This window comes from Neopsephotus bourkii, unplaced genomic scaffold, assembly GCF_033783945.1.
Source record: "Neopsephotus bourkii isolate Nb327-2 ecotype Australia unplaced genomic scaffold, CSIRO-AGI_Nbou_v1 NB_234, whole genome shotgun sequence".
NCBI classification, from domain to species: domain Eukaryota; kingdom Metazoa; phylum Chordata; class Aves; order Psittaciformes; family Psittacidae; genus Neopsephotus; species Neopsephotus bourkii.
Genome location: NW_026900744.1, coordinates 3,722,383 through 3,749,487, shown reverse-complemented (window position 1 = coordinate 3,749,487; position 27,105 = coordinate 3,722,383). Strand labels below are relative to the sequence as shown.

Genomic DNA, 27,105 nt, shown 5'->3' with positions numbered 1-27,105 from the left:
CTAAAGACACTTAGCAAAGTTTGAGCAAAGCAGATCCCACCTGGCAGAAGATGATGATAATTCATTGTGCATGGAAGAAACTGACATTCTGAACTGCACGTGGAGAAAGGAGCGGTAGTGTAACTGCTCCCACACAGGAATGAGATACCCAATGTTTTCTCAGTCTGGAGCAGGTTGAAAGATGAAGCCTTGATACGCTTCACAACTTCACCCCTCTTACGATGAGGGAACATGCATCTAACATGTTTGGTTTATGGCTTCATACCTAAACAATATAAACATATTCCAAAGGCTGCACTCACAGTAACCACCAATGGAAACAAGATTTGGCGGGTCTTTCCTTACCCATATTCCCCCTCCTTTAGCAGGAAAATCAAAGGCCAGACCAAGCTGCCCACTTTCTGGGCCTCTACATCCTCCATAAAGGCATTGAGAGAATGGAAGGGGCTACACACAAGCACGCTGTCTTCAACCATATTCAAGGTGTAGGCAATTGCAAAATACCTATTATATGGCCTCAATTCTCCAGCAAAAGGGAGATGAATAGCCATATGGAGTTAGATGAGGCCCATTAGGGTCATTAGTGCTTCAGACCCATTATTCTGTCCAGCCAATAGCTAAAAGCAGATGCCTAGGGAAGAACTTATTAAATATACCTCCTATTAAAAGCCTTGCGGATGGGGCACGATTCTGTCATCCTGTTGGGAACCCAGCAGCAGGTCAACTTGCTAGGACTAATCAAGCACCAAATGATACGCTGCTGTGTGCTAACTTCCCCTTACCCCAACACCAGCTGCAGCTGCCTTTGAAGAGAGGTGCAATGCCTTCTGCATGGATGTACACACGGAATGAAGTCTTTTAAAGCACGTGAGAATGAAAGTTGTCATCAAAATGTACTGCACAATTATGGGTTGAAGGTTGAACTATTATTACTTTATGCCCTCCCTTTCCCCTCCCAGGGTGGGAAGAAGGGGGAAGGATTATTCATTTGTATTCGAGCACTTCATTAATGTTTATAAGAGAATCCAAACATGCAAGCAAAACAAGGACGAAATGCTGCGCCAGACGTGTGATACGATAAATGTCACTGGAGCAAATATTTAGATCTGTTTACAGAGAGGCCTATTAAGTCCTTTTTGAAAAGCTGTGCAGTGTTGTGGCTTGGTCTGTGCCTAGCAGCTCCAGTGTAAACACATGGAAGATGGCTAAGTCTCTCTCTCTCATTTTGTTATGACATCTGGAAACCTAAGGAGGTTGGGAGAAGCCAACTGGCTGCCCTACTGCGATGTCTAGCAACAGAGTCTGCCTGTTGAATGATGGCAGGACATGCAAAGTGGAAGTGCTGAGTTCTCCAGCCTGCGCCAAAATGAGTGGATTTTCAACACGATAATCCCTCAACAAAAGCTGTTGCAACACAAAAGACTTTGGGTCATTGCTAATGATGTAAGTCTATGCTCTGTGCCATTTTTAAAGATCATCTGGGATTGAGAAAATCAGTTTCATTAGGGACTAAACCAGAGTGCAAAGATGGGTGGAGCTCCTCTATTCAGCAAGGGATGAAGATGTGCCTCATAATCCCTTGCCTGAAGAACTGTAGGTTCTGCAGTTTGCAATCAGCCTAGACTTCTGTAGATATTCCTTTCTCATTACCATCTCATTGGCTGTAGTCCCTCCACATACAAATATTTCTTCATCTAAGAAAATTAATAAGTTGAAAGAGGTAAGAGAAATTCATAGATGGATAGGGACTGTAGTGGTAGGACAAGGGGTAACTGGTTCAAACTTAAACAGGGAGATTTAGGTTAGATATAAGGAAGAAGTTCTTTACTGTAAGGGTGGGGAGGCACTGGAATGGGTTGCCCAAGGAAGTTGTGAATGTTCCATCCCTGGCAGTGTTCAAGGCCAGGTTGGACAGAGCCTTGGGTGCCATGGTTTAGTGTGAGGTGTCCCTGCCCATGGCAGGGGGGGTCGAACTGGATGATCTTAAGGTACTTTCCAACCTAAACCATTCAATGACTCTATGACTTTACGTACAGGACTCTGTATACTGATCTCCAGCAGTGCTGGCTGAACTAGGAAAGGGAAACCTGAATCGAAACACTTTCAATTTCAAACTCTCCACTGACTTGGTGAGTTTAGTTCACTTTTTAATGGCATCAAGAATTCAACATGAAACTACAAGTAATTCCACTCAGTCTGCTTTTTAAGCCTATTGAAATCACAAATAAGTTAGAAGAATATTGACTTTTTTCTTCCTAATTCTTGTAATGGATTATTTGGCTCCATGAAACTCCTTTCTACTTAAACCAGTGGGAAGGATACTTTGCCCAGCTTCAAGGACCACAGAGATACACTTTTGGGTTCAAAAACTGCATACTTGTTTAATTTAACAGGAACTCCGCTGAGCTTTAGCCAAGAGAATGGAAGAATGGGTGCCAAGTCTTTTGGGATTCTCCCACTGGTATCTTCAAAGCTGTACTCAGGTTTAAGTGATCTCAGCAAAACACACCCTTTCCTTCCCTGCCTGATAGGGATGATGGATTGCTGAACATGACAGCTGCAGAGCTTGTTATTCTCTTAAAAAATGTAAGAAAGATCTGATGCTTTGGCATGCTGGAAGAATGGGAAAATGCATGCGACCACCCAATCAAACATTGACCATCCCTACTATATAAAAGGGAGATACATATATTATATGTATAAATATATATATATACATATTTGTAACAGGGATCAATCTTTTCAGACTTCAGCTTCCAAAAGGAATTTTTTTACAGCTGACTTTTCGTATTTAAATTGTCTCTCTGACTAATTCTTGCACATGACAGCTTAGTGGCTTGGCCTCAAACTGTGGTCCGTTCTATGATGCAATATTCAGCTGCGCTTCCTGCTCTTGGTGTGTTTTACTACCCTTAATATAGCAGACCCATTAGGAGTGCCAGGCCTTGAAACATTGTCAGTAGCATGCTGAACATCCACAGGGGAGAGAGAGGAATCTGTTCCCCTATTTTTGTTTAGCTACCTCCTGCTTCTCTGCTTTAGAGCTAACCCTTGGGGTTATTTATGTTGCATGACCTTGAGATAAATGGCGTTTGGCAGGCTGCCGGATGACTTTGTGTTTCAAATCAAACGTTCTCAGTTTCTCCCAACAGTGCTTTTTTGGGGGTGTTTCTTCCCATCCCATTGCCTACCATGGAATTGTTGAGCAACTACGTCAGGGTTGGTGAACTTTAGCTTGACTTTCTTGTTAGATGCAAGTACCAAGTGGTGTGTGTGGTTTTCTTCTGTGGTTTGGTGTGTGTGTGTGTTTTCTCTTTGTCCCAGAGCGTCTGCACTGCTGGTATTAGAGCTACAATTGTTCTATATAAAGCAAAGATCCCTTGAATGATCTGCCAAAGCCTTTATCTCTGAACAATCTTTGTCTGTACTTGCTTTGCCATTAACCAGTTTTGACTCTGTAATGGCTGGAGTTGCTTTGCCTTAACTGATATATATCAAAGAGAACTGCTAAAATTAACCGCTCATGAACTGTGTCCAGGATGTTAGATTAACTCATCTAGAATCCTTCAGTGAATAAACTGATTTACGATGTGTTATGACATTGTTGCTTGATGTGTTGCACAACAACTCCATTTTAAAAAATGAAGAGTGCTCCATTAATAAGAGATAAATCTTTCCAGTATAATTCAAATGAATCTGCAACAGCTTTAGAGAGAGCATGATAAGGGATCTTGTGTGGGTTTTGGTAATTGTGTTTTGCATTCCTAGGGATATCTTCCTCTGGGATCTCTTTGTCAGTAATGACAAAATTCATCCAAAATACGCCAAAATATGACACCTTTTGGGAGATTACAGCTCTGTGTACTTCCCAAGACATAAAAGGGTACTACTACGAGGGATTCTCAACAATTAATACATTCAGGTTTGAGAATGTACACCAAGCACACCAACTACGCTTTCTTTCAACTTCAGAGCCATAATTTGAACACACACGCCACACAGCGTGCTCCTTACAAGCTTATCCAGACATAGTTAACCCACAGCAAGTGCTCAAAGCAGTCAGTTTCTTTCTCAGAAAAAAAACACACCTTTATACATTAAGATATAAATAGAGTATTTTTTTAAAGCAAGCACTATTCCATTACTGGAACATGAACCAGTATAAATGCAGACCTTAAATTACGAAGTTTCTAGAGCGTGTTTCAGATGACTACATGTTAAAGGTTCAGGTCTCGCTGGACACCCAGCTTCAACAAAAATGCCTTTGAAAGTGAGCTTGAATTATATAGTGTACAGTATGTCTCACTTCACAGCCAAGCCGCTTGGGTTAATAAAGAAAACCCTCCTTGGCCTCACACAATTAGCTGGGTAGAAAGCTAGTCTGCATACAGTGGACAAGCCAACCCATAAAGTCCAATAGTGTTTCATGCCTATGAATGCCTGCTGCCTTGACCCACTGAACTTCATCTCACCACCAAGACAACTGGATTATTTCAAGATGGTATAACCTGGTATTCTGCAAATGGAAAAGAGAAAGGCTGAAGGAACTGAACTTCAGTTTGCTTGTAACTGTCCACCAACAGAGCATCCCAGCTGTTTGAAAGTCAGCCCATACTAGGATTGTTTCAGCAGTAACTTGCTACTAGAAACTTGACTTTGTTTGAGCCAATGTCTCACTGGGTTATCTCCTTCAGCAAGGAAATAATGAGGTTTTTTTCCCATATTAATCAGGAAAGAGAGTCATCATGAAAAAGAAGGGCTGTCTGTATTATTAACTCTTATAAAACCAACCATTTGGAGGCTGTTAAACATACTTGTGCCTCTCTAGCTCCTGTGATATCCCAAAACCAAAGAATTACCTTAGCTTGAAAGGAAACTACAAGTTAGCATCCTTAGCTCCTAGTATGTTAGGATGAGCTCTTTGCATGGTGTAAGGCTTAGCCCTTTTGTATTTAATAGCATTATGATGGTTGCCCAGGGAAGTTGTGAATGCTCCATCCCTGGCAGTGTTCAAGGCCAGGTTGGACGAGGCCTTGGGTAACATGGTTTAGAGTGAGGTGTCCCTGCCCATGGCAGGGGGGTTGGAACTTGACGATCTTAAGGTCCTTTCCAACCCTAAATATTCTGTGATTCTATGATGGTTTTTCCAGTGCTTTAGAAACAATGGGACACTCTGGGACATGTCCCATCAGAGTTCTCTGCTGGAATAACATTAATCTCGATGATCATTTATGAAATTGTAAACCAATCACATGCCAGAAATACAAAGACCTTCACAAAGTTGGGCATGTTTCTCAAATCACTCTCCCCGTCTGCTGACTGCAAACTCCTGAACTGCGAGCATTTTGTCTCACATTAAAATAAATATTCCCCATCACTATTAGGCTGTCACCTGTAATAGGAAAAGGCTGCCAGAAATCAAAGGAAAGCAAAATTTGTGCAGTGGCAGAAAGTGTACAGAGAATAATCAGTCTTCATTGTGATTGTTAACGAAAGTGAGGGAGCCTAACGGAGACCTTGGATTTAATACAGTCTCTACTGAGGGGATACTTTCAAGACATAGAATCACCTACTTTAAAGAAATATTTTCCCTGTGTTCCTCATAAATTGACTTTTATTAAAATGGAAAGAGGTTTCAAAATAACTTCTAGATTTTTATCCTTTTTCTTGTTCCTTGGCTCACGAAGGGAGCCTGGTGAGTATTGCTTTGCTCTGTGAAGGCAGCTCCTTCTCTGTTTTATGTACTGGGATATCTCCCAACAGGTGCCTCAATACAAGAGTTAAAAGAAGCGAGTTTACTGCAATTTGAGGAAAACATAAAGCATTAAGTGTTATCCCCTTAGTTGTGTTGTTACAGCTACCATGTTGGCTATGAATGAATTGCTTGCTTTTCTCCATGCCCCTCTCAAAGAACACTGTGATTTTGCAGGGATATCCAAGCACGAAGAACCTCTGCACTGGAATTCATTTGAAAGGTTTTGTAATTTTCACATTAACTGAACCTAGGAAAAGAAGAAATCAAAACACTTCATTTTTTACATTCTTTTCTCTATTTTCTGATAGGAGTTTCTGGGAATGGTTCAGTGTTATCCCTGGCTTCAAGGAACACTCTGGAATGAGTACAACACACACGTTTTGATTCATACCGATGGTCTGTCACATCTAACATCACTACCCACTGGCATGGGCTGCAATCCCATGCCATGGGATTTTGAGGAAGTCAGTAATAAAGCTCCCTTTTGACATCTGCAAGACTTCAACCCTCAGTATTGTTGCAGTGCCTGGATGAGGTGATCAGCAATGGTCCACTGATAATAAATCTAATTACAGTATCTCAGGGATGATGATTTCTTCAGGCATAACTGACCTATGGGAGTCTATGTACGATGAGAAATGGGGTGTCTAAGCCTCCGTTAAATGACCCTCAGAATGGAAAACCTAGGGCCTTTGATCTCATTCAAACTAAAAATGCTTTTGCTAATGAGCCTCCTCAAGTCATACAACATCCATCCCAAAATGCTGAACACATGGTTTTAATTTAACGTTTTTAGCAACTTTCATTTATATTGTGCTAGAAGACCTGAAATAACTTGCAGTAGAAGCTCTAAAAATTGGAAACCCAAATGCTAAGGCCTGCTGTTGGAATAACTAGTGATAAAAGCAGCAGTCATCTGTGCTAATTCCTCCTTAAGCTTCTGACACAGGTATTAACCATGTCACTTTGAATTCTCTGTGCATTTAAATGACTAGATACAATAAACACTAACACAAGGCAGCTATGCTGTTCTCTAGAACACCAGAAAAAGCAAACCCATGGAGATGAATAAGACACCATCATTACAGCTCTGAGCCCCTCACTACGAGAGAGACATTGAGGTGCTGGAGCGGGGCCACAGAAGGGCAATGGAACTGGTGCAGGGCCTGGAGCACAGGTGTGATGGGGAATGGCTGAGGGACCTGAAGGGGTTCAGTCTGGAGAAGAGAAGGCTCAGAGGGGACCTTATCGCTGCCTACAGCTGCCTGAGAGGAGGATGGAGCCAGGAGGGGCTGTGCTCTGCTCCCAAGGAACAAGGCATGGGACAAGAGGAAACGGCCTCAAGCTGCACCAGGGCAGGTTTAGATGGAGCTGAGGGACAATTCCTTCCCCAAAGGGTGCTCAGGCATTGGAACAGGCTGCCCAGGGCAGGGCTAGAGGCACTGTCCCTGCAAGTGTTCACACACCGTGGAGATGAGGCCTCAGTGCCATGGGTTAGTGGTGACCTTGCCAGCGCTGGGGAACGGTTGGACTGGATGAGCTTAAAGGACTTTTCCAACCTGGTTGTTCTATGATTCTATGATTACTAGCTGTTGTGACAGATACAACCAGACATGCTTTTTAGTTTCACGCCAGTTCCCACTATGCAGAGAGTATAGCCCACTGATATCTGCAGTTTTAAGCTCTGCAGGCACCAGTTGAATTTCTGATGTCTCAAGCGAGCTGGAAACAGCAATGCTTTACGAGTATTAAGAGTATTAGGTTCACAGATTGTTGCAATGCTCAGAAAAATGTCTTTCACTGCAACCTATGAACTATTTGAGAGGTTCAGAGAGATACTGAAGTTCTGTGATTAGCCCATGGTGCTTTCTGCAGATTTTAAGTCTAGCAGCATCTAGGATCTGAACTGCTTGTGAACTTGAAAGAAGGATTTGGGAAAGCGTGTGGATACCAGGCAGATATGCTTCTCTGAAAAACAGGGCTCTTCAAATGCTGACTCTTTGAAGTTAAAACAATGAAGTTCCCCAAACGCTGGTCATTGCTGAAAATCTCTATTTCTGTGCTATCCTAAACACCGTACTCTGGGGAAGTCATTTTCCAGTCCCTCACCCACGTGTGCAGGGAACCCCTCTAACAGGACCAGAAGATGAAGGAAATCACACCAATTTCACATGGCTCAAGCAGTAATTCTGTGATTTCTTCTGCTTTTTACCTGTCTCATCAACTCCCTAATGACAGTGAAGAGACTAATAAGGGTTTGCAGTGTCAAGCGTAGCACAGAAGAAACCTGTTATTTTACAGTACATCCCTCTGAAGTTCCCAAATATGCTTTTCCAGGAGCCCTGCCACGGATCTCTATCTCCACAGGAGTGCAAGGGCAATGAGTGCCCTGGCTTAAGATCATTTCTGGCCTTTTCAATACAGGAACCTCTGACTAACCTGAATGATGTGGGCTGGCTTTATAATGTGGATTGCTACTCACTAGGGAACTGAGGGGAGGCTGTTAAAGACTGCCTGAGGACTGTAGGTTGCACTATACTTGATGTTGAGGTTTTTAAGGTCAATGGTTCGTTCTGTTTATAAGCAAAGCACTCTGGGCCTGGGGCAGGATCCTGACTGCTGTTGCAACAGCATCAGAAACTGACAGCAGACAACAAACAGAGAGAAATTCACCACTGGAAATATCATGTACTGGAGAGGGGAGCATTTTGCACTTACTGGGTGAGCAGCTCAGAGGTGGCAAAATGCTCCAGGGGATATCCCACAGTGATCTGAAAGCAGCATTACTGCGTAAGAATTGATGGATTTGGGTCACCTCTCCCTCTTCTGATCCCCTTCCCCAAAGCATTGCTCAAGAGCTGCATCTCTACAGACAGCAAAGCACATTTCTGGATGCTCCCCATGACTCTCACGCTGCAGTGGTACCAGGGCTCCCTACTGCTGGGACCAGGCATTGTGGAGCCAAAGAGATGACACTCTGACCCCATCCCTCACCACACACACAGGAATAATGGCACAATCCTGCTATTTTACTTCTACACGCTGATAACCTTCAGCTGCCTCCAATACAGTAGGGGCTCACACTGTTTTCCGGGTTTCTTCTCCTTTCAAAGTCCACCTTATAAAGATGCAATTCCTCCCTAAATTTTGCAAACAGGTCAACCAACAGAATCCTCTTGAGGTCTGCTTGTGGGAGGCAGGTTACACCTGCCTTGGGCTTGGATCTAACCAAGGGAGGCGTGGAGGATCAGAGAGAAAGGAAGGGCTCACATCTAGCCTGCTCTACAAACACTTCTTGCAGTTATATACGCAATAACTACAATAGATGAATTGCCAGCTGCCCCTCGAGCCATCAGTAACGGACTGGCCCTCTACTTAACAGGCATCAAATGTGGGCCTTTCAAGGGGGCTGTGGTGAAGAAGCACACAGTAACTGGCTGTGAAGAGCAACACATACAGTTAGCTACAGCTATAAGGCGTCAGCGGCTGATCCTTTCAGGTGTTACTGTGACTACTGCAGTTTTAATACCTGCATAGTTTCACGTTCCCCTGGTGAAGACATAAAGCAGCTCCACGAGTATTCAAAGGGAGTTACGTGGAAAGATTTCTATTTCTGCTGTATGAATTTCTACCTCAGGTTTAATTTTACTAGGGGAATTTTTTCACCCTGAGGTGGGGGGGTTGAAGGGGGTGAAGGGGGTGATAGTTGAATTAAAGCCAGCAAGCTGAAAACCACGTGCACTGTAACTGTGGACAGTCAAACGTTTTAACAACGTTACTTCCAACAATATTCAGCAATCAAAACAGATGACAGCAAGCTATTTTTGATGACTCCTGGCCTTTTCCTGAAGCCTGAATTTGTTCTGAAAGCAAAGAGTGCTACTTCTACCAGGTAAAAAAACCACGTTTCTTGAAAAAGATAAAAAAGCAATACATGAAAAAAAAAAAAAGGATATTCCCTTGAATAGACTGTCAAAAGCCAACTAGCTCTGAAAGTGAGCCCTTTAGCCTGGTTCAGAAAACTTTAAGCCTGCATCTTTCATTAGTACAATCTGTTAAATTTCCCTTGATGTCAGTTACATTGGCCCCTGCTCAGCTCTGAGAACCCCATCTTTGTGATCACGGAAATACTTCGTTTTTCAAGGGGACAGAGGAGATGGAATAGCAAGTCGAGGCCATGGCCTTGTCTATGTATTACTGTATCATGCTGTTTTGCCACTGAAGGTCCAGCTTCAAGACTGCAGATCTGTCAGCTATCAAACATGATGGACCACCCATCGGCCTTTTATTAACCAGCACTTGTTCCCCCTCTAATCCTATCACTAGAGTAATCAAAGCTGCCATGTCCCAGGGTTTGATGGAACAGCAGGACCTGGGAAATGAAGACTGATTTTGTTAACAAAGTCATTCCTGTCCCTTGAATGCTGTCTCATTGGTAGAAAGCACAGAGAGGAGGTTTATTTGTGCAGAGAATGAGGCGGCAGAGAAATGAAAGGGGAAGAATGGTGAAGTGTGAAGTTTAATCTGGCACGGTCTAAGGTTTCTTTCTTTGAGGCTGTTCTCTGATCCAATCAACACCGGTTTGATATTTAACATCTCCCCCTGCAGTTGGAAATGATACAGGACGGAGAAGACCGGAATCAGGGCTTCGCAAACCCCAGCCAGCAGAGGGAGAGGAAAAGGGGAGTCAAAGGCTCCCCTCCAGCCTGATGGTTCCCCCACCAAGGGGACCAGATGAAATCGGCCCTGACACAAAATTCCACTCACAAACCTTGGGATTCAGGGCATCTGGCATGAGCTGGATGCAATTCTCCCTGAAGAGAACCAGCTTGGATGGGCTAGGAGAGGGATTTTATTACTGACTTGGAGAAAGGGATATCAACACTGTGTCAGTGTGAGGATCCTGCTGAGAAACAGGAACAAACACAAGCAAGAGCCACCATCCACCTCCCCAGGGCAGAGGGGTTTGGGTAGAGGAGTAAGGCCTTCCCCTTGATGATCATACAGGCTTTTTCATGGTGACAAAGTGCTACCTGTGGGGTGACCAGGGGTCCCACCACAGCCCTGGACCATCACGGTGGACACAGACAGACCTGAGCAGCAGTAGGAGTCACCATCACCATCCTTCACACTCTAATGACAGTATATGTCTGTCTGGGGAGAGCCTTCCACCACAGACCCAAGGGTCCCAAAGGGAAAACTTAACCCTCTGCAAGCAGGCCTCAGAGAACACATGGACAAGTCCTCACTGCCTGTCATGGTGCTGGCTGTAATGCCTCTGCCAGTACCCCATGAGCGAAGCCCTGAATGCCACCCGCCCCTCACCAGCTCTTCTCAGTTCTGGATCACTTCATCTTGCACTTTCCTGGCCACTGTTCACAAACATCTGCACTGCCAGGCAGCAGAGCTGTCTGCTTCCTCCTCTCTGCATGCCTCTCAGCTCTTTCTGTCCCACCGCAGTGAAACCCTGAAGCTCTGTATACCACGAAGTGGTGAAATGTCAACCGGACCCAAACCTGATCTGAATTCCACTGTCTCCAGGCTCCCAACCCAGGCTTTTGCTGCAATTCAGACACCTTGCCACCAGCTATACACCCCCCGGGGCCTGGACTGTGTGTGACCAGCGGCTGCTGGAGTCCCTGGGGGAATAAGGATGCTCCCTCCACAAACTATGCAGGAAAGCAGCTGGTTAGCGGGAAAACAGGGCAATCAGAGTGGTGCCAGTTTGGGAGAGCAGCTTGAAACACTGAGCAGGGATTTCATGGGGAGCGGAGCATCAAACTACAAAGTTAGTGGGTTTACAATAGAAAACAATGCACCCTGCTCTACCTGCAAGAGCTGGCTCTCCAGGAAGCAGCTAATTATATGAGCCACCTTAATCTTTTTATCCAGCTAAAACAATCAACATTTCAAAGCCACGGACAGAACAGTTTCAAAGATCGTTCCTGGTCAAAAATGCAAGTGTATCCGCTTTCTTTCAGAGCAGATCAAAACCAAGTACCACACCGGGACCACTCCTAGATTTCCTCCTCCTCACGGTATCAGATTAACAGATTTGGTGTAGTCAGATTAAATATTTGCAGTAGCACAAAGCTGCCTTTGAGGGGAAGGAGTGAAAGAAAAGGAAGAAAAAAAGCTTTTTTAATTCTTTTTGCTTAGGGCAAAAACACTGGACTTTGGGGACGTGGGAAACAAAAGCATTGACATGATTCAGCAAGGCACAGTTTTAAAACCTGAATTCTGAATGCAGAAATTATGTGCACTATTCCTGTAACAGTAATGCTGAAAACAGGTAAAAACTGCTGATGCCCTTAGCAGATTTGGGACTGTAATTTATCACAGATGTTCCCATCAAACTGTGCAAACACCCTGCAAGACAAAAGCTGCTCCATTTCTGATTTCCATTTTAGCGTGTTTTAATTATGTGTTGCTTAAGGAAGGCTCCAAGACCTGAAATTGGGAGGCGAAACCTAGCAATAGTAATGCACTCCACTAAATTAGCACAGTAATACAGCAAGCAGTGGGACTGCCAGACGGTGTGATAACATTACAAATTACTATTGTTAAACAAGGAGCCAGGTGTCAGGATGCATGAAATCCAGAGGAAGCAAGAAAATATCTGGTTTGTTTTGTTTAATTTTGTCTCATGTTGTTCTGGTGGCCTTGTTCCCAGAAAAAGCTTCAATCTAGGAAAAATCTTCCTGAACACCCATCCATTTTAGCAGCAATGTCAATTCTCTGAAATAATTAAAATGCAATGTATGTTTTTTAATCAGCACAAATGATCTCCATAAATGATTGTCCTTTACTTGCCAATAGCAGTAATACCTTTGCTGTTCTTTTTTAGGTTATTACTGTAGCAAAACTAAAGGGAAAGCTTTGTTTAAAAGTTGGAAAATGAGAGAAAACCAGATTAGTTAGGGCAAGGGCAGCAGTGAGTTTTGTTCTCTGTCCCTTTGCCTTTCTCTGTCACTCACACTCTTCCCCTCTCATAAGGAAATGTAATATGATTCACATTTAAAAGGCTTCCAAGTGGTACATTTTTAACCAAGTGCTTTCATGTGCCTGATTCTGACTGCCATTTTTGACCTAATACAACCAAATGCTATTGGATGTCTGGTATGGGTAATTATTTGTACCTCACCTTAAAGAAGGGGCTCAACAGAGAGGACAGGCACTTAAACCTTTCCAACAGAACAGGGGAAAACGAATTCCTTGTTTTGCTTGTGTGTTAATTAATGCAAAGGTCCTGAGGGGCTTTCTTTTAATTATTTGTGTTGATAAACAAGAAAATCCCTCCAAAAGCATATGCAACCAATCTTCTCCTCTGAAGGCTGTATGCAGAGCTAGCCTTCTAGTCGAAATATCGGATGAACCAAATGTTAGTGAAAGCCAGACTTTTTTCCCCTTAAAAGAGTTCCCACTAGACTTCAGGGGAGAAGGGGGTGCAGGCACTCCAAGGACGTTTTAATCACACCAAAGATCTGCCCTTTAATCCCTATTCCCACATCACCAAGAATTTTTGTGCTCACACTGGAACAGTAAGATACAGCTGGAAATAGGCTGATCCAAAACTAATGACGAAAAGCAGGTTAAAAACGAAATATCATAGCAGTAACTGACACCATCTTAAATTTCCCTGGATTATTTGTTTTCTTCCACACACATTCATTTCCTGAATTTCTAGTAAATCTGATTTCATATAAACAGTTTCACAAAGCAAAGTCAATAGCTGTGACTGTGTTCCTGATTAATCCACTGAAATGAAATAGATCGCATGGCTTAGTATTTGGCTGTTTAAAGCTAAATCCGCTGAAAGAATTCTGGAGTCCAGTTACACCAATAACTTAAGTTTCTTAATCTACATCCTTTCCTTTCTGCTGAACTTTACCTGTTCTAAAATGAAAAAGAAAACCCATGCAGACTGCACACTTAATTTAGCCCAGGACATGAGGGCAACATGAGTCAGTTTGTTTTGACCTGAGGTGACTACTAAAGAGACAACCGACAGTTTGCACATACTTAAATCTATTTGAACAATGTTGAAATTTCTTCTTTCATTGTTCATGCTTCATCCTCTTCCTGGCAAGTACCACAGAGCTGCTTTACTTGAAAACAAACAAACAAGAAAAAGCACTTTTTGCCCAGCTCCAGGTCAGGACGGGCAACATGGGAGTTTCCCTCACCAGTGGCAAGCCAATAGACACACACATTCATACCCTGGCCATTTGCTTCCCAAATAAATAATACAAATGATGAACACTCATCACTGACACATCACAGGGGTTCTCACAGGCAGCATGGATCGGCGCAACAGGGAATGGGCAGCCCGATGCAAAGGCTGCTCAGGCCCACAAGCAATCCACCCCACTGCAAAAGCCTTGGGGTTCACCCCCATAAACCAACCGAAACACAAGGGGAATGACCCCCAACTCCTGTAATAAGCCATGAGGCCCAGGAGCCTCCTTACCTGGGAGAAGTTGAGCCCGTTCAGCGGGTGACACTGCTCCTCCACCCTCTCCACCGCTCCCGTTCTCTTCTTCATCCTCTCGGCCTCCTGGGCAAGGTAGAGATCGAGCACCGGTACCCCTCGGGAGCGGATGTCTGTCTCCGTCAAGGAGTTCACCATGACCATCACCCAGACAGGCCTCTTGCGCTCCCAGTTGCCGGCGATGGCATTGAAGAGGTAGTCAGCATAGAGCCCTTTGCCCCGCTGGTCCGGGGTCATCCAGTGGGGCAGCATCAGTTTGATGTAGTCCAGGTGGCGCTTGAGGCGGCGGTACAGCTCCCGGGGCAGCACGTCCTGCAGGTTCTCCCCATGGGGCAGCATCTGGCAGCTGGCCAGCCCCGAGATGGTGTAGGGGTCGGTGAGGTCCAGCTCAAAGTAGACGCTGGAGCTGGCGTGGAAAGCGGCCTTGGAGTTGTCAGGGATGAAGTCCCACACGCGCGTGTAGGGCACGTGAATGGTGCCGAAGAGATAGGCGGGGGGGTCACGGCGGATGGTCCAGAGGAAGGAGTTGAGCTCTCCTTGCTGTGGGGAGGACAGAGGGGCTGCTCAGTGCCCCACGGGGCTCACGCTCCCCCCGGGCCGCGGGGGTCCCTCTCCCCCCCTCATCTCCCTGCACAAGCCCCGTCCTGGCACGGAGTGAGCAAAGCCCCGAGGGGCCGCGTCCCGCCGTGACCCCGCTCTCCCCACGGGCGCCCACCCGCATCCCCCCGGCGCGGTCCCGCTCCCAGCGCAGGGCTCCCCCCCCCAACACTCCCCGCCGGGGGACACGCGTGGCAGCGCCACACCTGCGGGGCCACGCACGGAGCTGGGGTCGGGGGCCCGTCCCGCGCCCCGTCCCGTTTGCCCCCCCCACCCTTCCCCGCGCAGCGCCGCGGCCAGCCGCGCATCCCCGACCGGGCGCGGCCCCGGCCCGGCCCGGCTCACCGAGCGGGGCAGGTCGCACTGCCCCGTGTCCATCTGCTCCCGCCGGGCCGCGGCGTCGGGCAGGAACCCCCCGAAGACGAAGCAGATCAGCGTCAGGTTGAGTTGCATCCCGCTTCCTCTCGCTCTCCTCTCTCTCCTTCCCAGATGAGCCTTTTTGGATTTCTAGGATCTTTTTTTTTTTTTCCCTCCCCCTCCTCCTGCTCTTCCCCCTTTTTTTTCTTTTTTTTTTTTTTTCGGCTTTTTTTTTTTTTTTTATTCAAACAAACTTTGCCAGTCCCATCTGCATCTGACAAGTGCAGGGGGAAGGACTGGCCACCCCCTCCCTCCCTCCCATAGTCTCCCCCCTCCCGCCCTTTCCCACCCCCACCCCTTCTGGCTCCGCGCTTGTCAGAGGCGCTGGATGCTGCGGGGAGGACGGTTCTCATCGCCAGCCTCCGCCATGCTTTGGTTGTGCAGACCGGAGAAGCTCCCTTTCCCGCCCCGCCGCTTTACGGGAGGAGGCTGGAGGGAGAAGGAATACCCACGAAATACAAAGTTTAAAAGGAAGGGGTTTTGTCTCGTTTGTGCTTTATCTGGAGGCGCAGCACCCCCGCTCCGGGACCCGGCGCACACCGCACCGGGAGGGCCGGGCTCCGCGCCGGAGCAAAGTTTCGCGCAGCCGCCCCGGCCCGCCCGCGCCTCCCGCCGGGGGCTGCCGCCAGGGGGCGATCGCGCCCCAGCGCAACGGCCGCGGTGGAGGGGAGGTGGCGGAGTTCCCGCCTCGCCCGGCGCCCCTCAGCCCCCGCGGCACCTGCGCGGCGCTTCCCTCGGTTTAAACGCTAAAAGCAGAGCGTTCCCGCGCTCGCAAAACGTTGGCGGAGTCACTCAGACGCGGCTTGTCTCGGGAAGGAACGGGGAGCAGCCGGCTTTGGAAGGGATGCCCCGAGCCGCCCCCTTCCTCTGCCCTCCGCCGGCTGCTCTGACCCCGCTCGGCTCCCAGGCGTGAGGCGACATGTCCTCACAGGCACCGCCTTCCCATGGCCCCTTCGACACCAGAGGCAGCGAGGCCTCGCTGAGCGCCGGAGTGGAGGGCAGGTCAAGGACGTGGGTTCTGTGCCTCAAACATCCTCAGCGGCATGGCCGCAACAGCGGGGTCCGCTGCCTCCTCAGCCTCACAGGAGGATGGAAGGAAGCCTCTCCCCGTGTGTTTTCAAACCTGTCCTGCTCATGTTAGCTATCCAGCTTCCACTTGAACCAAAAAGGCTTAAGAGGAAGCACCCTTCTCCAACAAGATACGAGCTGGCTCTTGCTGATGGGACACACTCAGGATCCCTGGGTATTGCTTCGGAGGTTGATGCAGCAGGCGCTCTCTTCCAGCAGCTGCAACTCAAGCGTCCTCCCAGGTGGCCATCTCTGTTAAAGCTGTAAGGCTCCAGAGCAGAGGACAGGCTGACAGTGCCCCTCACAGCCACTCTGCAGGACCTCCTCCTGCCTGTGGATCTGTTCGGGGCAGGAGCAGGGGTTGGGATGCTGCACATAGCCTTTTCTCACTGCAGGACAGCTCTGTGGTGTTGGTGGCCCGTTGTATCTCCACCACCTAACCTGCTGTATGCAGTGCACATGGCCAGGCAGATCTGGATCCTGATCTTCTCACCACCTGCATGCGTGTGAACCCTGTCCAAAATTGGGAAGCTCATCACTGTATTGAGAAGTATCAGAATTACCAATGCTTGCTTGATGAAATACACTCACTGCTATAATGAGCCAGGGTCCTTGCTCTCTCAAGGTGTTTTGCCAAGCATGGTGGCAGACTCAGGCCTAGATGGCTATAAATGTGGTTTCCTGACAGCCCTGTGAGACTGAGAGGAGCACGACTTGCTGTGGTTGTGGATGAGCAAATGTAGCTATGCAGGCTACTGAAGGGACTTATGTGCAGCCTATGGACTCTGTTCTGGTAGGAGAGTGTTCTCCTAACCACAGTGTCAGGACCGCTGCCTCCTTTCTAAGTGAAGACCTTCATCCTCTTCTCTCTTCTCCCAGATCTTCCAGCCAGGTAAAACTAATGCAGAGGAGCAGGGGATTGTTTTTCCTCATGGCATTTCTAGCTCTTGCAAAGAAATACCCTATTTTCTGGGTCTGCTCTGAGGGCTGAGGTTCAGATAAGGAAAAGTCACAGAGGGACAGAAAGAAGCAAAAGGTTTATTAGCCCACAAGGTGTCCCATCACTGCAGCACAGGATGGTCCAGTGAGACACCAAGTCATGGCTGGTCCAAGTCAGGCCATGCTGTTTTCCAGAGTCACCCATGGCCCAGTACTGTTGGGATGCAGGGTGGCAGCAGGCAGGTGCGTGCCCTCCCCACGCCATCTGCCTTTGGGGTACATGGCACTGATGCCTCTCAGCTTGCCTCCCCAGCATTGCCAGTGTGATGACACAGCCCTGCAAGGATGGGAGGGCAGGGCCTGGCTGCATGTGCCCACGCCATCTCTCGCTCGAGCAGCCCCACCTTTCTCCCCAGCGTGCCTCCACAAGCGTGCAGGGTGCTGGATGGTCACCATAAGTGGCTGTGCTCCCACCTGAAATGAGGTCCAGAGCAGGAAGGGCTGTGCAGTCCATGTTGCAGCAGATGTGATGCCACAAGGGCTGATTCCAGTCACGCCAAATATCCTGTTTTCCTTAAGTTGCCACAAGCCATTTAAAAGCTACACATCTGAAACTGTTGTGACACTGTAGCATGGAGGTCTGCTGCATTTGTTCACAGCTGGACTAACTGCATCCTTGTGTTCAGAAAGTGCCACTTCAAAAGTGACATGGCTGTGCTTGCCTGGCTTAGTGGTTTTGACTCAGTCCATCCTTTTTCTAGCTCATTCCCAAATCACTTCCGAAGTAGTAGAAGAACAGAGGAGCCTTGTTAGAAGGCTGGTAGGTACATCTCCAGTGACGTGACCCAACATCTCATCTCATGTCCTGGAGAAGACACCTGGGAGGTCTATAAGGAGATGTGAGGCCCTATTCACTCATTGGTGCTGTGTTGTGAGGTAGGGTGATTACCTTCATCGATGGCATACATATCAAAGCACCCAGGGCAAGAATAAACAAACACCTTTGGCACTGTGCTCGTCTTCCATTAGCCAAAAGGCAGGTGTGTGTGTGTGGGTATAGCAAGTTTTCCAGCCATTTCTCTGAACTCAGCCCTGATGTTGCAAGAACTGCCTAGCTGTGAAAACACAGCCTCGCCTTGATTTATGCTGCTTGTGGGTAAGATGACTAAGAAGAAGAAGGGGAAAGAAAAAAGAGCAGAACAGGAACAGAAATCCCAGTGGGAGCTTGATGCGGGTGTGTACCGTTCTGGTGGGACAGTCAGGTTGGGGAAACTGCAGCCAGAGCTTCAGGCAGTAGGAAGAGGAGACCGCAAACCGCATGATCTGTACCACAACGTTCCACCTAAGATACAAAAGCATGCCACAAGCTTTTATGAAGACATCTCTTTGGTAACAGCAAGGGAAATTAATTCTTTTGTGTAATTGTAACATTTTTTTTCTCCTTCAGATGAGTTCCATATGTCCCAGTGATTTTTTTCCTTTAAACAGAGCAGTTTAGACCAAATCTTAAGTAACATTTAGCCTGCTTCTAAAGTAAATATTTACAAAAACATTAAATAATGGTTCTGATCTTTGGAGAATGTATATTGCTCCCTACCTGCTACTGTTTTGTGCTGATCTGGAGTAACAGAGAAGCTTTGTAATAAACCCCAAGGCTGTAAAAGCAGTGTAATAATGTGATTAGCAGTAATCAGATGGGAATACTTACTATTAAAAACCGTGAAGAGATAAGAGAGATAAACTGCAAAGAGAATGTTACATTATTTTGTTTTAATAAATTTCAATAAATCTAATGGGGGAATAGGCTTCTAATCTTACAAAAGCTGTATTGTTTTTTTGGAAACACAACAGTGTTAGCTGGTATTTATGTCATGTATCATCTTCAAAGTGCTTTACTAAATAAATACAAGTCATTTCACCAACCACTTAAAGGCAACCACTTCAGGGGTGCGATGAGGCAACAACTTAAGTAAGTTATACTAAGACAGGCAGTGAAGACAGCCAGACTCAGTAAGGAGTCCATGTGGGTACAAAAAATGTTTGTGGAAGCTTTAACAATATCTTTAATCAGGCAAAACAAAACCCCGTGGAATAGAGGGCAGATTTCTTTGTTAATGAGAAGCTGGCATTGGAACTTGTAATTACAGTGCATTTCCACAGGTAAAAGAGATTATTAGATCTAAGAGGAAACTGCTTGTGAGGGATCAGTATTTGCATGCAGGGAAGCATAACTTTTGCATCAGCACATGCTCCTAACAGGGCTAACTGCCTTTTTGTCTCTTCTTCTCCTCTCACCTTCCTCGCAGGAAAAAATGCTGTATTGTTGGCCTGTGCTATATCAGTATTTCCCTGTCTCTGCAATGGTGTGCTTTATTTTGAAGAATTTCAGAGCACCCAGTGGATTTCAGTCTCTGCATTTCTTAAGCCTTTCCTGTAAGGAGGAACTCTGGCTGACCCACCAATCCACCCAAAAGCAGTCCTGTGTCAAACCTCAGCTTTTCCCTTTTCCATGAATGAAGCTGAAGATGTCTACTGCTCTTGCTAGAGATGCCAGATGAGATTCAATCTGCTTGTGTGCTACAGATCATAGAGTAATTTAGTTTGGAGGGGACTTCATGAAGTCTCCGCTCCACCACCTTCAATCTGAGCAGGGTTCATTTCAATGTAACACCATGTTGCTCAGGTCTAATTAAGGATCCTAATTAGATTTCTGCTTGCTTATGCACAGGTGGCATTATCTGGGGCTGTCCTAGGCTTGAAAAGCAGTTGCACTGCTAGTTATCATGCCATGACTTGTTATTTGTCATGACACTTGTGCTGTGTCTAACAAATACAAGTTTTTCCTGCAGAAGATTGGTTTTGATGTTAGCAGTTGTATTCACATAAAACATCACTGTTCGATCGTGCAATTCATGATTTGAAACATGCAGTTGTCAGAAGAGCAAGACTCTACTACTTAAGGCTGTCACACTGGAACTGCTGAGTTATCACAACAGTTTTAACATTTCACATCTTTCTTTCCTGTGTGTTGAAACCAATACAATGTAGTCCCTGTAGTCAGTCTTCTTTTTCCTTGCCTTTTTGTCCTCCTGTGTCCGATTCAGTGTCTTTTGTCTCAGCATTCCAGCAACAACCAATCTAGTTCTTGAAGAAAATCCCCTCTCAATCCCAACATCCTCCCTTCTAAGGACTAGGTATGAATTTTGCAGACCAACCAGCATTAATAGCTTGTATTACATTTTGCAAAGTCTCACCTTGTGCTGTGGCCTCTGCAATGACAGACCACATCCTGCCTGAGACTGAGCGTGTAAATACGCTGAAGAAAACCTTTCCCAGTGTCAGGCCCTGGAATGCATTCTCCCTCTGTATAAAGTTTAGTCTACGCTTGTGTATGTATATAATACTGCCTATGCACACACCTAGGAAGGTGTGTGTATCTGTGTGTGTTTATATATATTAGTGTGTTTATACATATATACACATGAAATGGGATAGGTGAGTGCTATTAATGCTCTATTATATGCTTTTCAGTTCTTTTTGCTATCCTCTCAAACATATTCTGGATTTGAGCCCATGGAGCCTGTCCTCTACTGTCCCACTACACGTGTGATGGATTCTGCCTTTTCAAGATCTTCTGTCTCTGACTTGAACAAAACATTACTATTCCATTCCTAAAACATGTCAAATCAGAGACACTGGGAAACAAAAGGTCTGAAAGCAACTCATCCACCTGAACAGGAGTGATCTTCCTGCTGCATAGCAAAGGCTGTAACAGTTTCTTTAACACAAAGATTATCTCCTTGAGGCCTAATAATCAAAGAGATTTCTTCCTGTTCAGCATAGTTCAGTCTGCAGTTCCAGAAGCTCCACTTAATTTAATAAACAGTTCAAACCTCTTTCATGTTTGGGAAATGATTGGGAGTTCAGCTGCTCGAGAGTCCTGTACTTGTTCCACTCTTTCTTGTTATTCACAATGTTTTCTTTTCCTGGTTTCTAAATTGCTGTTGGTTTCCACAACCTTGGTGTCATATTTTGTTCATTGCTATTTATTCATGAAAAGCCTGAGAGGGGTTTTATAAGCGGGATGAATCTTTATTATAAAGCAGCAGAACCAGCCCTCCACAACACTTCTGAAAGAGGAGTCTATGTGTGACTGTCTTTCTCCTAACCTGTAATGAAATACTCTAAGCAAATACAATAGCGTGGTACATATCTCTGAGTAGCTGATTTACCAACAGCATTCCTATTCCAGGGGTTTTGAACACACATAATGGATGTCCAAATTGTGCCAGTATTTTGGTAATTTAGGGTAAAAACTGCTGCTCTTTTTTTTTCTTTTGGAGCGGGTAGAATATGGCTCACATTTGGTGTGTGTGTGGGCCTGCTCCTTATTAAACTTACGGTCCTTTTTTCCAGTAACCACTTCAGTGCTGTGAATCAACATAACCGGTTCAGAAAAGCACCATCTGTCGATTGGATAAACAAAAGTCTAGTTAGCTGGAAGTTTAATAGATCACAAAGTCTCACCAAGTCCATTTTTATGTTAATAAATTCCACCATGGAATATTTTCTGATGTCACATGGCAAAAGTGCCCTAAATAAATAGCAGCTGAAGCATTTTCCATGATTTATCTTAGTGTTTTGTGAGCTTAACAATAGAAATTGGCCAGGATCTGAACTTCCATAATATTGAAGTGCCATATGGGTCTGGATGTTGGGTTTCATGAATCTCAGGCAAGTAGGTTTAGAAAGGATCTCATCTAGCCTGGCCAGGGTTGGATCAGATGGACCTCAACTATCCCAACCAGATGTCCTTCTCACTTAGGAGTTGGGGGCTGGGGCTACCACTCAGTAATAGCCACTGACCTCATTCCATCCATCCTGTGCCCAAATTATTCTTTCCCGTATTATTCCTGGATAGTGCTATGGTGTGAGATGTCTCATCTACCACCTGTGCTTGAAAAGACCTTCCCTGAAAGTCGGCTATTTCTTTCACTGCCAATCTAGTGTGTTTCTAAATACTTCCTGTAGTAGTGATCAAAGCATCAGCAAGTGTAGCTCAGATGGTTCCTTCATGTCCTATCCCCGTTTTCCTGAGTGGAATATTGGGCCTACGTGTGGATTCTAGGAATGTTCTTCCAACAGTAGCTGTTTTACCTTTTGAGCCATGGAGTTTCTCAGAGATAGTCTAGGTGATCTCCCCATGAAGGTAATTAAACTTTTCAGCTGCCAAGTTTCACTAGGAAGCTTTCATGTCTTCAGAGAAGAGTCATTCAGACTCTTCACTGTTTCAAACCAAGCACAGGCAACACTTTCAAGAGTATATTCAAGTCTGAGGTCCTTCCTGAGTAAGTACGGTGAAGACTGTACCAGTTTACCAGTTAGTATAGAAAGGAGTGATATTGACTATCTGCCTTTGCGTAGTTACCAGATTCCTTTTTGGTTCTGCTCATCTGCATGCTGGTTTTTAATAGTAGTCCAGAACAAAGCATACTTTTGCTCCTCTGGACCTGTATGTAAGTACTTGATGAGACTTTCCGGGTTATCCTAAGTCCATTAAAAAGGGTGAATAACAGATTTGCCTGCAAAGTTATAGAATTAGAGAGGAGGTCACTAGACTAAGGAGGAGGACTCTGCTTTAGGCATAACTACTAGTGGTGATGAGAGACCCTGAGGCTGGAAGTTTATGCCAGCACTGCATAACGCTTCAGCGGGGTCATCATCATTACCTTGTCCATACACAGTCATTCTAGGGCACCTGATGTAGGAGAAATTAGTCTGCCTCCCTTTGCAAGGAAACCTGGTGGTGGTTATGAGAAGGGGATGTTACTCCTCTCCATGCTGTATCCCGTGTCCCTTCCCACAGGAGGAAAGTGATAGGGAACCTTTTCAGCTCCTGAGATTTTCTTGTAATACTGCCAGATCTGTGTCCACATCACCAAACATGACTTTCATTTTGCTCCGTTTTTAGGAAGCCTCAGGTGAGGATCAGGACGTGTATGTTGTACACCCACACACATAGTGTGGAGTCCTTCTTGTTTCTTTCTGTTCCTTGGAAACATTTTCTGTGGTTTGACTAAAACATTTAAATGTAGTTAATCATGTGAAAGAAGCTTTTACGTTTCAGATCTTAGTAATCTTCCCCTTTCCTTCCTCCTGTGTAACGCAAAATGGCTTATATATTTGAGATCCAGCTGTGCATGCTTGGATCTGTGCTACTCAGATTGTACTTTGAAGCTACTCCTGCCCTGAAATCACACTGTGTATATCCATTACAAGCTGTAGGGAAGAATTAATCAAATAAAACCTGATGCTTATGCTGTGCTAAAGCACATCACAACTTACCTATCTCTTCTTGCATTTCTCTGATGATTGCAGAACTGTAAAGCTCTTCTCTTGTTTCTTTGAAGCAAATTTACAATAGCCTCAGTAATCCCTTTGCACTTGAGAAAAAGTAAACCTTTCACACTATTGCAAGTCCTAAAATGCCTACAAGGGCTCCTCTACTGAGCCTTATGGGTATCAAATGTTAGCTGTGAACTGGAAGACTGTGGCCGGGTCATCTTTTATCTATGTGGTAGGGGTCCCAGTATCAGTTTATCACAGAAGTTACTGTTTTCAGGGTGGGTTTTTTTTTTCAGTGTACTCCCTTTTTCCAAAACATTTTGAGCAGACAAAGAGAAAATACTGTTTTGAAAGTGTGTTTATAGTGTACTGTTGGTCCCAATTTGTGTCTGATCACTTTTACTTTGCCTGCATGAGGAGTTAGGCCAGTCTCTCCTGTTGTTTGCATTTGTCATGTGTAGAACACCAAGAGAGCAGGGGAGAAAGAACAGGCGAAGAGAAACGTAATTTGGCAAGAAGAATGAGCTCTCCCCACTTTTTCCAAAACTCACTTTGTTTTCACATGGAAGTAGATCTTGCAAGTGATGCAAAATCTGTTCTGTGCTTTCTGAGCACATCCTTTTGTTGAATCTCTTATCTCTAAATGCCTAGCCCTATGATGATAGCTCTTCTATAAACATGAAACAAAAGGATGGATTATGTGCGTGTTTTTGTCAAGAGCAGAGAAATATAGCCACAGTAAACCCAAAAGTTTGCAGAGTGAACTGAAAAAGGGACTTTTCAGAAGTAAAAAGTTACAACTGTTTGAATCTCCCTGGGATGATGTTCATTGGGACCATCAGTCACACTTTTTGTTGTTGTTGCTAACTTCCACATGCAGGCAGAAACTGCCTTTCATGGATGAGAAATGTCTTGCTTATTCACAAGCCCTGTAGAAATAAACATTATTTTATATATATGTACTGCTGGCAGTGAGGATTTTATTTTTCATGCCATGTGCCAAGCTTTCATTAGTCAAAGTGTGAAAAATCCCATTTGCTGTATTTTGGAGAGTTCATGTTGGAAGCATTCAGAGAGCAACTCACTGACATTTCAGTCACTGGAGAAGGGATTGCCCTGAGAGCTGCCTAGCCACCTGGGACTTGGGGGTTCTGCTCTAATTCCTAGCTTTGCAACCCACCCTTTTCTTGACTTTGGGCAAATTGCTTCATCTGTCCACATTTTGATCCTATGACACAAGGATAAGGCTTTCAAGTCATAAATTTACTCAGTAGCATAAACTTAATATTAATGTGGTGGTAATCACATGGTCAGACTCACTCTTCAAGCTAAATAAACTTGATAAATGGAGGCAAGTCTGGGTCTGAACATAAGTTTTGGAGAAGCTCCAAAGCACAGTGTGGATGTTGATTTCACTCTACACCAACAGACAAAGCCATGCACTTCTATGCACACTTGGATCTCTCTTCCTACAAGTCTAGATCCTGGTCTCTTCATCCAAAGCCTACCTCATTACCTTAGGGAGGTAAGATCCCTGCAGGGTCCTTTCTAAATGAGGTCGCTGTGGAAACAGTAAAGGGTCATGGAGTAAGTGCAGCTGCCCAGGGAATGGCTTTAGCTTGATGGATTAACTGTATGAAGCTGTGTATGTACCCATGAATGTAGAAACTGAACACGAATTCGAGGCCCTGTGTAGTGAACTGTCTCCACTGCCCATGTTCCTTTGTGTGGAATAGGAAGAGCATAAGCGCCAACATGAGTAAGATCAAACCCTCTGCTTATTCAGATGGAAAGTATTGCCTAAGTCCCCAGGGTTACATGAGCTAAACCTATGAGTTTGCTTGCTTTCTTAGAGATGGTGTTGCCAAATTCTGGACAGAATTTACAGAACAAATCTCTTGGCATTGTAATTCATTGCAAAAGAGACTTAATTTTATCAACTAAATTATAGATGATGGAGCCTTATATCAATTCTTTAAGTGTCCTTTTTGTCTTCTTCTTGTACTCCTTCTTTTCCCTCGTCAAGATGCCCAATCAAAGACTTAAGTCCATTTTCACCCTCTTTAGAGGCACCGACAATAAAGCAAATAAAATATTATTCTTTCTGAGTAGTAAATTTATAGCAGGCAATAACAAATCCATGAGAATTTATATGGCCCTTTGCCAAAGAAACCAAGGATTTGAATCGGTATGCTGAAAAATATACACGTATCTATTCCGGTGTTTAAGGAGCTGTGGGAAATCCTTCTTTTTTTAAAAATTGAAATAGGAGAAAAGTATCCAAAATCACCTATGACCCTCCTTTTAAAGCCGGTGTCATCAGAAGGTTAAAACTTTATTAAGACTTTCTCATGCCTTTAGCCCCCTGACATATCGAAGGGAATGAAGGTATGAGAAGAATGAAGGTATCATACCATCAACCAGCCGAGCTTCCCCCCACCCATGCATGGGACAGTGTGACTTGAGGCTTAGCGTCAGTGTCTGCCCACTGAGATAAGGATGAAAGGCCTTACCAGATCTTCCCTTGAAGGAGCCATGGAAGATGGTAAGATTATCCCTTTCAACTGAAGCAGCATATATCAGTGTTCCTAAACCCAAGCTGCACCTCGTCTTCTTCAACCTCCGTTCATTAGCTTTTGATAGTTGTCAGCTTGCTGCTGTTCTCATAGTAAGTGCCCACAAAAGGGCATGTGTTACCCTTCCAGTGATGTATGTTCACTGCCTGACCACTCTGCTGATTTAATTTACTCTTCCCATTCTTCTCAGTTGCTTTTTCTGTGCTTTGGTCATGTTGATAAGAGGATAAATGAGATATCTGTATCAAACCAACCTGTAGCCCGCTTAGACTTCCTCCTTCAATGTGGGATTTGAACTTTCTGGTCTGAGAAACCTCTTGAGAATGACTGGCTACCACAGTGTCTTGTTTGCTCAGATAACTTAGGTCTCTGTGGCTTAGTGGTTAAGGGAAGCTACCAGATCTCTAGATGGACGTTTCCCAGGCTGCCTACTACTAGTGCACAGTTGTGAATCGTGTCTCCTGCAGAGCTTGCTTTAATAATTTTGGCAAATCTCAGCATGTCCTCACCAGTCCTCATTTGGCTATGCATGTGGAAGTCTTCAGACATGTCTGCAGTCAGATGCTAGCCGTGTTTTCAATCAACACGATTCAGTTTTAAATTAAAGCTGGGAGAGCTTTGCAGGCTGCTGACAAGCCTGGTCCTTCAAAAAAGAGAAAAATCAAAAACCAACCACCAAGCTCCAAACCAGTGTGCTTTGGGGAGAAGAAGGGAGGGAAGGAGGAAGCAAGAATAACAAAATCCGGCACCCTGGTCTGTGTTTGCTCTAATGAGGCATCTCCATGTGCTTTGTGTCCTTTGGTAACACTGCCCTTTCCGTGCCACACTGTGGATCATCAGATGAGAAAGCTTGGCCCAAAATAAACGCCAGGCTGCTTTTCATCTCAGGGCTTTGTTTGTGCCAAGCGAACAGAGTG

The 27,105-nt window shown here is 45.2% G+C and overlaps 1 protein-coding gene across 2 annotated transcripts in view; it reads right to left on the bottom strand.

Moving 5' to 3' along the window:
* TRABD2B (TraB domain containing 2B) overlaps nt 1-15,492 on the bottom strand; it is a 291,115-nt gene extending 275,623 nt beyond the window's left edge. Inside the window, exons 1-2 of one of the 2 annotated variants that reach the window (XM_061344875.1) lie at nt 15,189-15,492; nt 14,226-14,786 (exon numbers count right to left, since the gene is read on the bottom strand). In XM_061344875.1, the coding sequence (XP_061200859.1) occupies nt 14,226-14,786; nt 15,189-15,296 (669 nt within the window). In that variant the 5' untranslated portion in view covers nt 15,297-15,492. The remainder of the gene's footprint in view (nt 1-14,225; nt 14,787-15,188) is intronic. The other variant, XM_061344874.1, reaches the window with a different exon arrangement.
* Nucleotides 15,493-27,105: the final 11,613 nt, after the last annotated feature.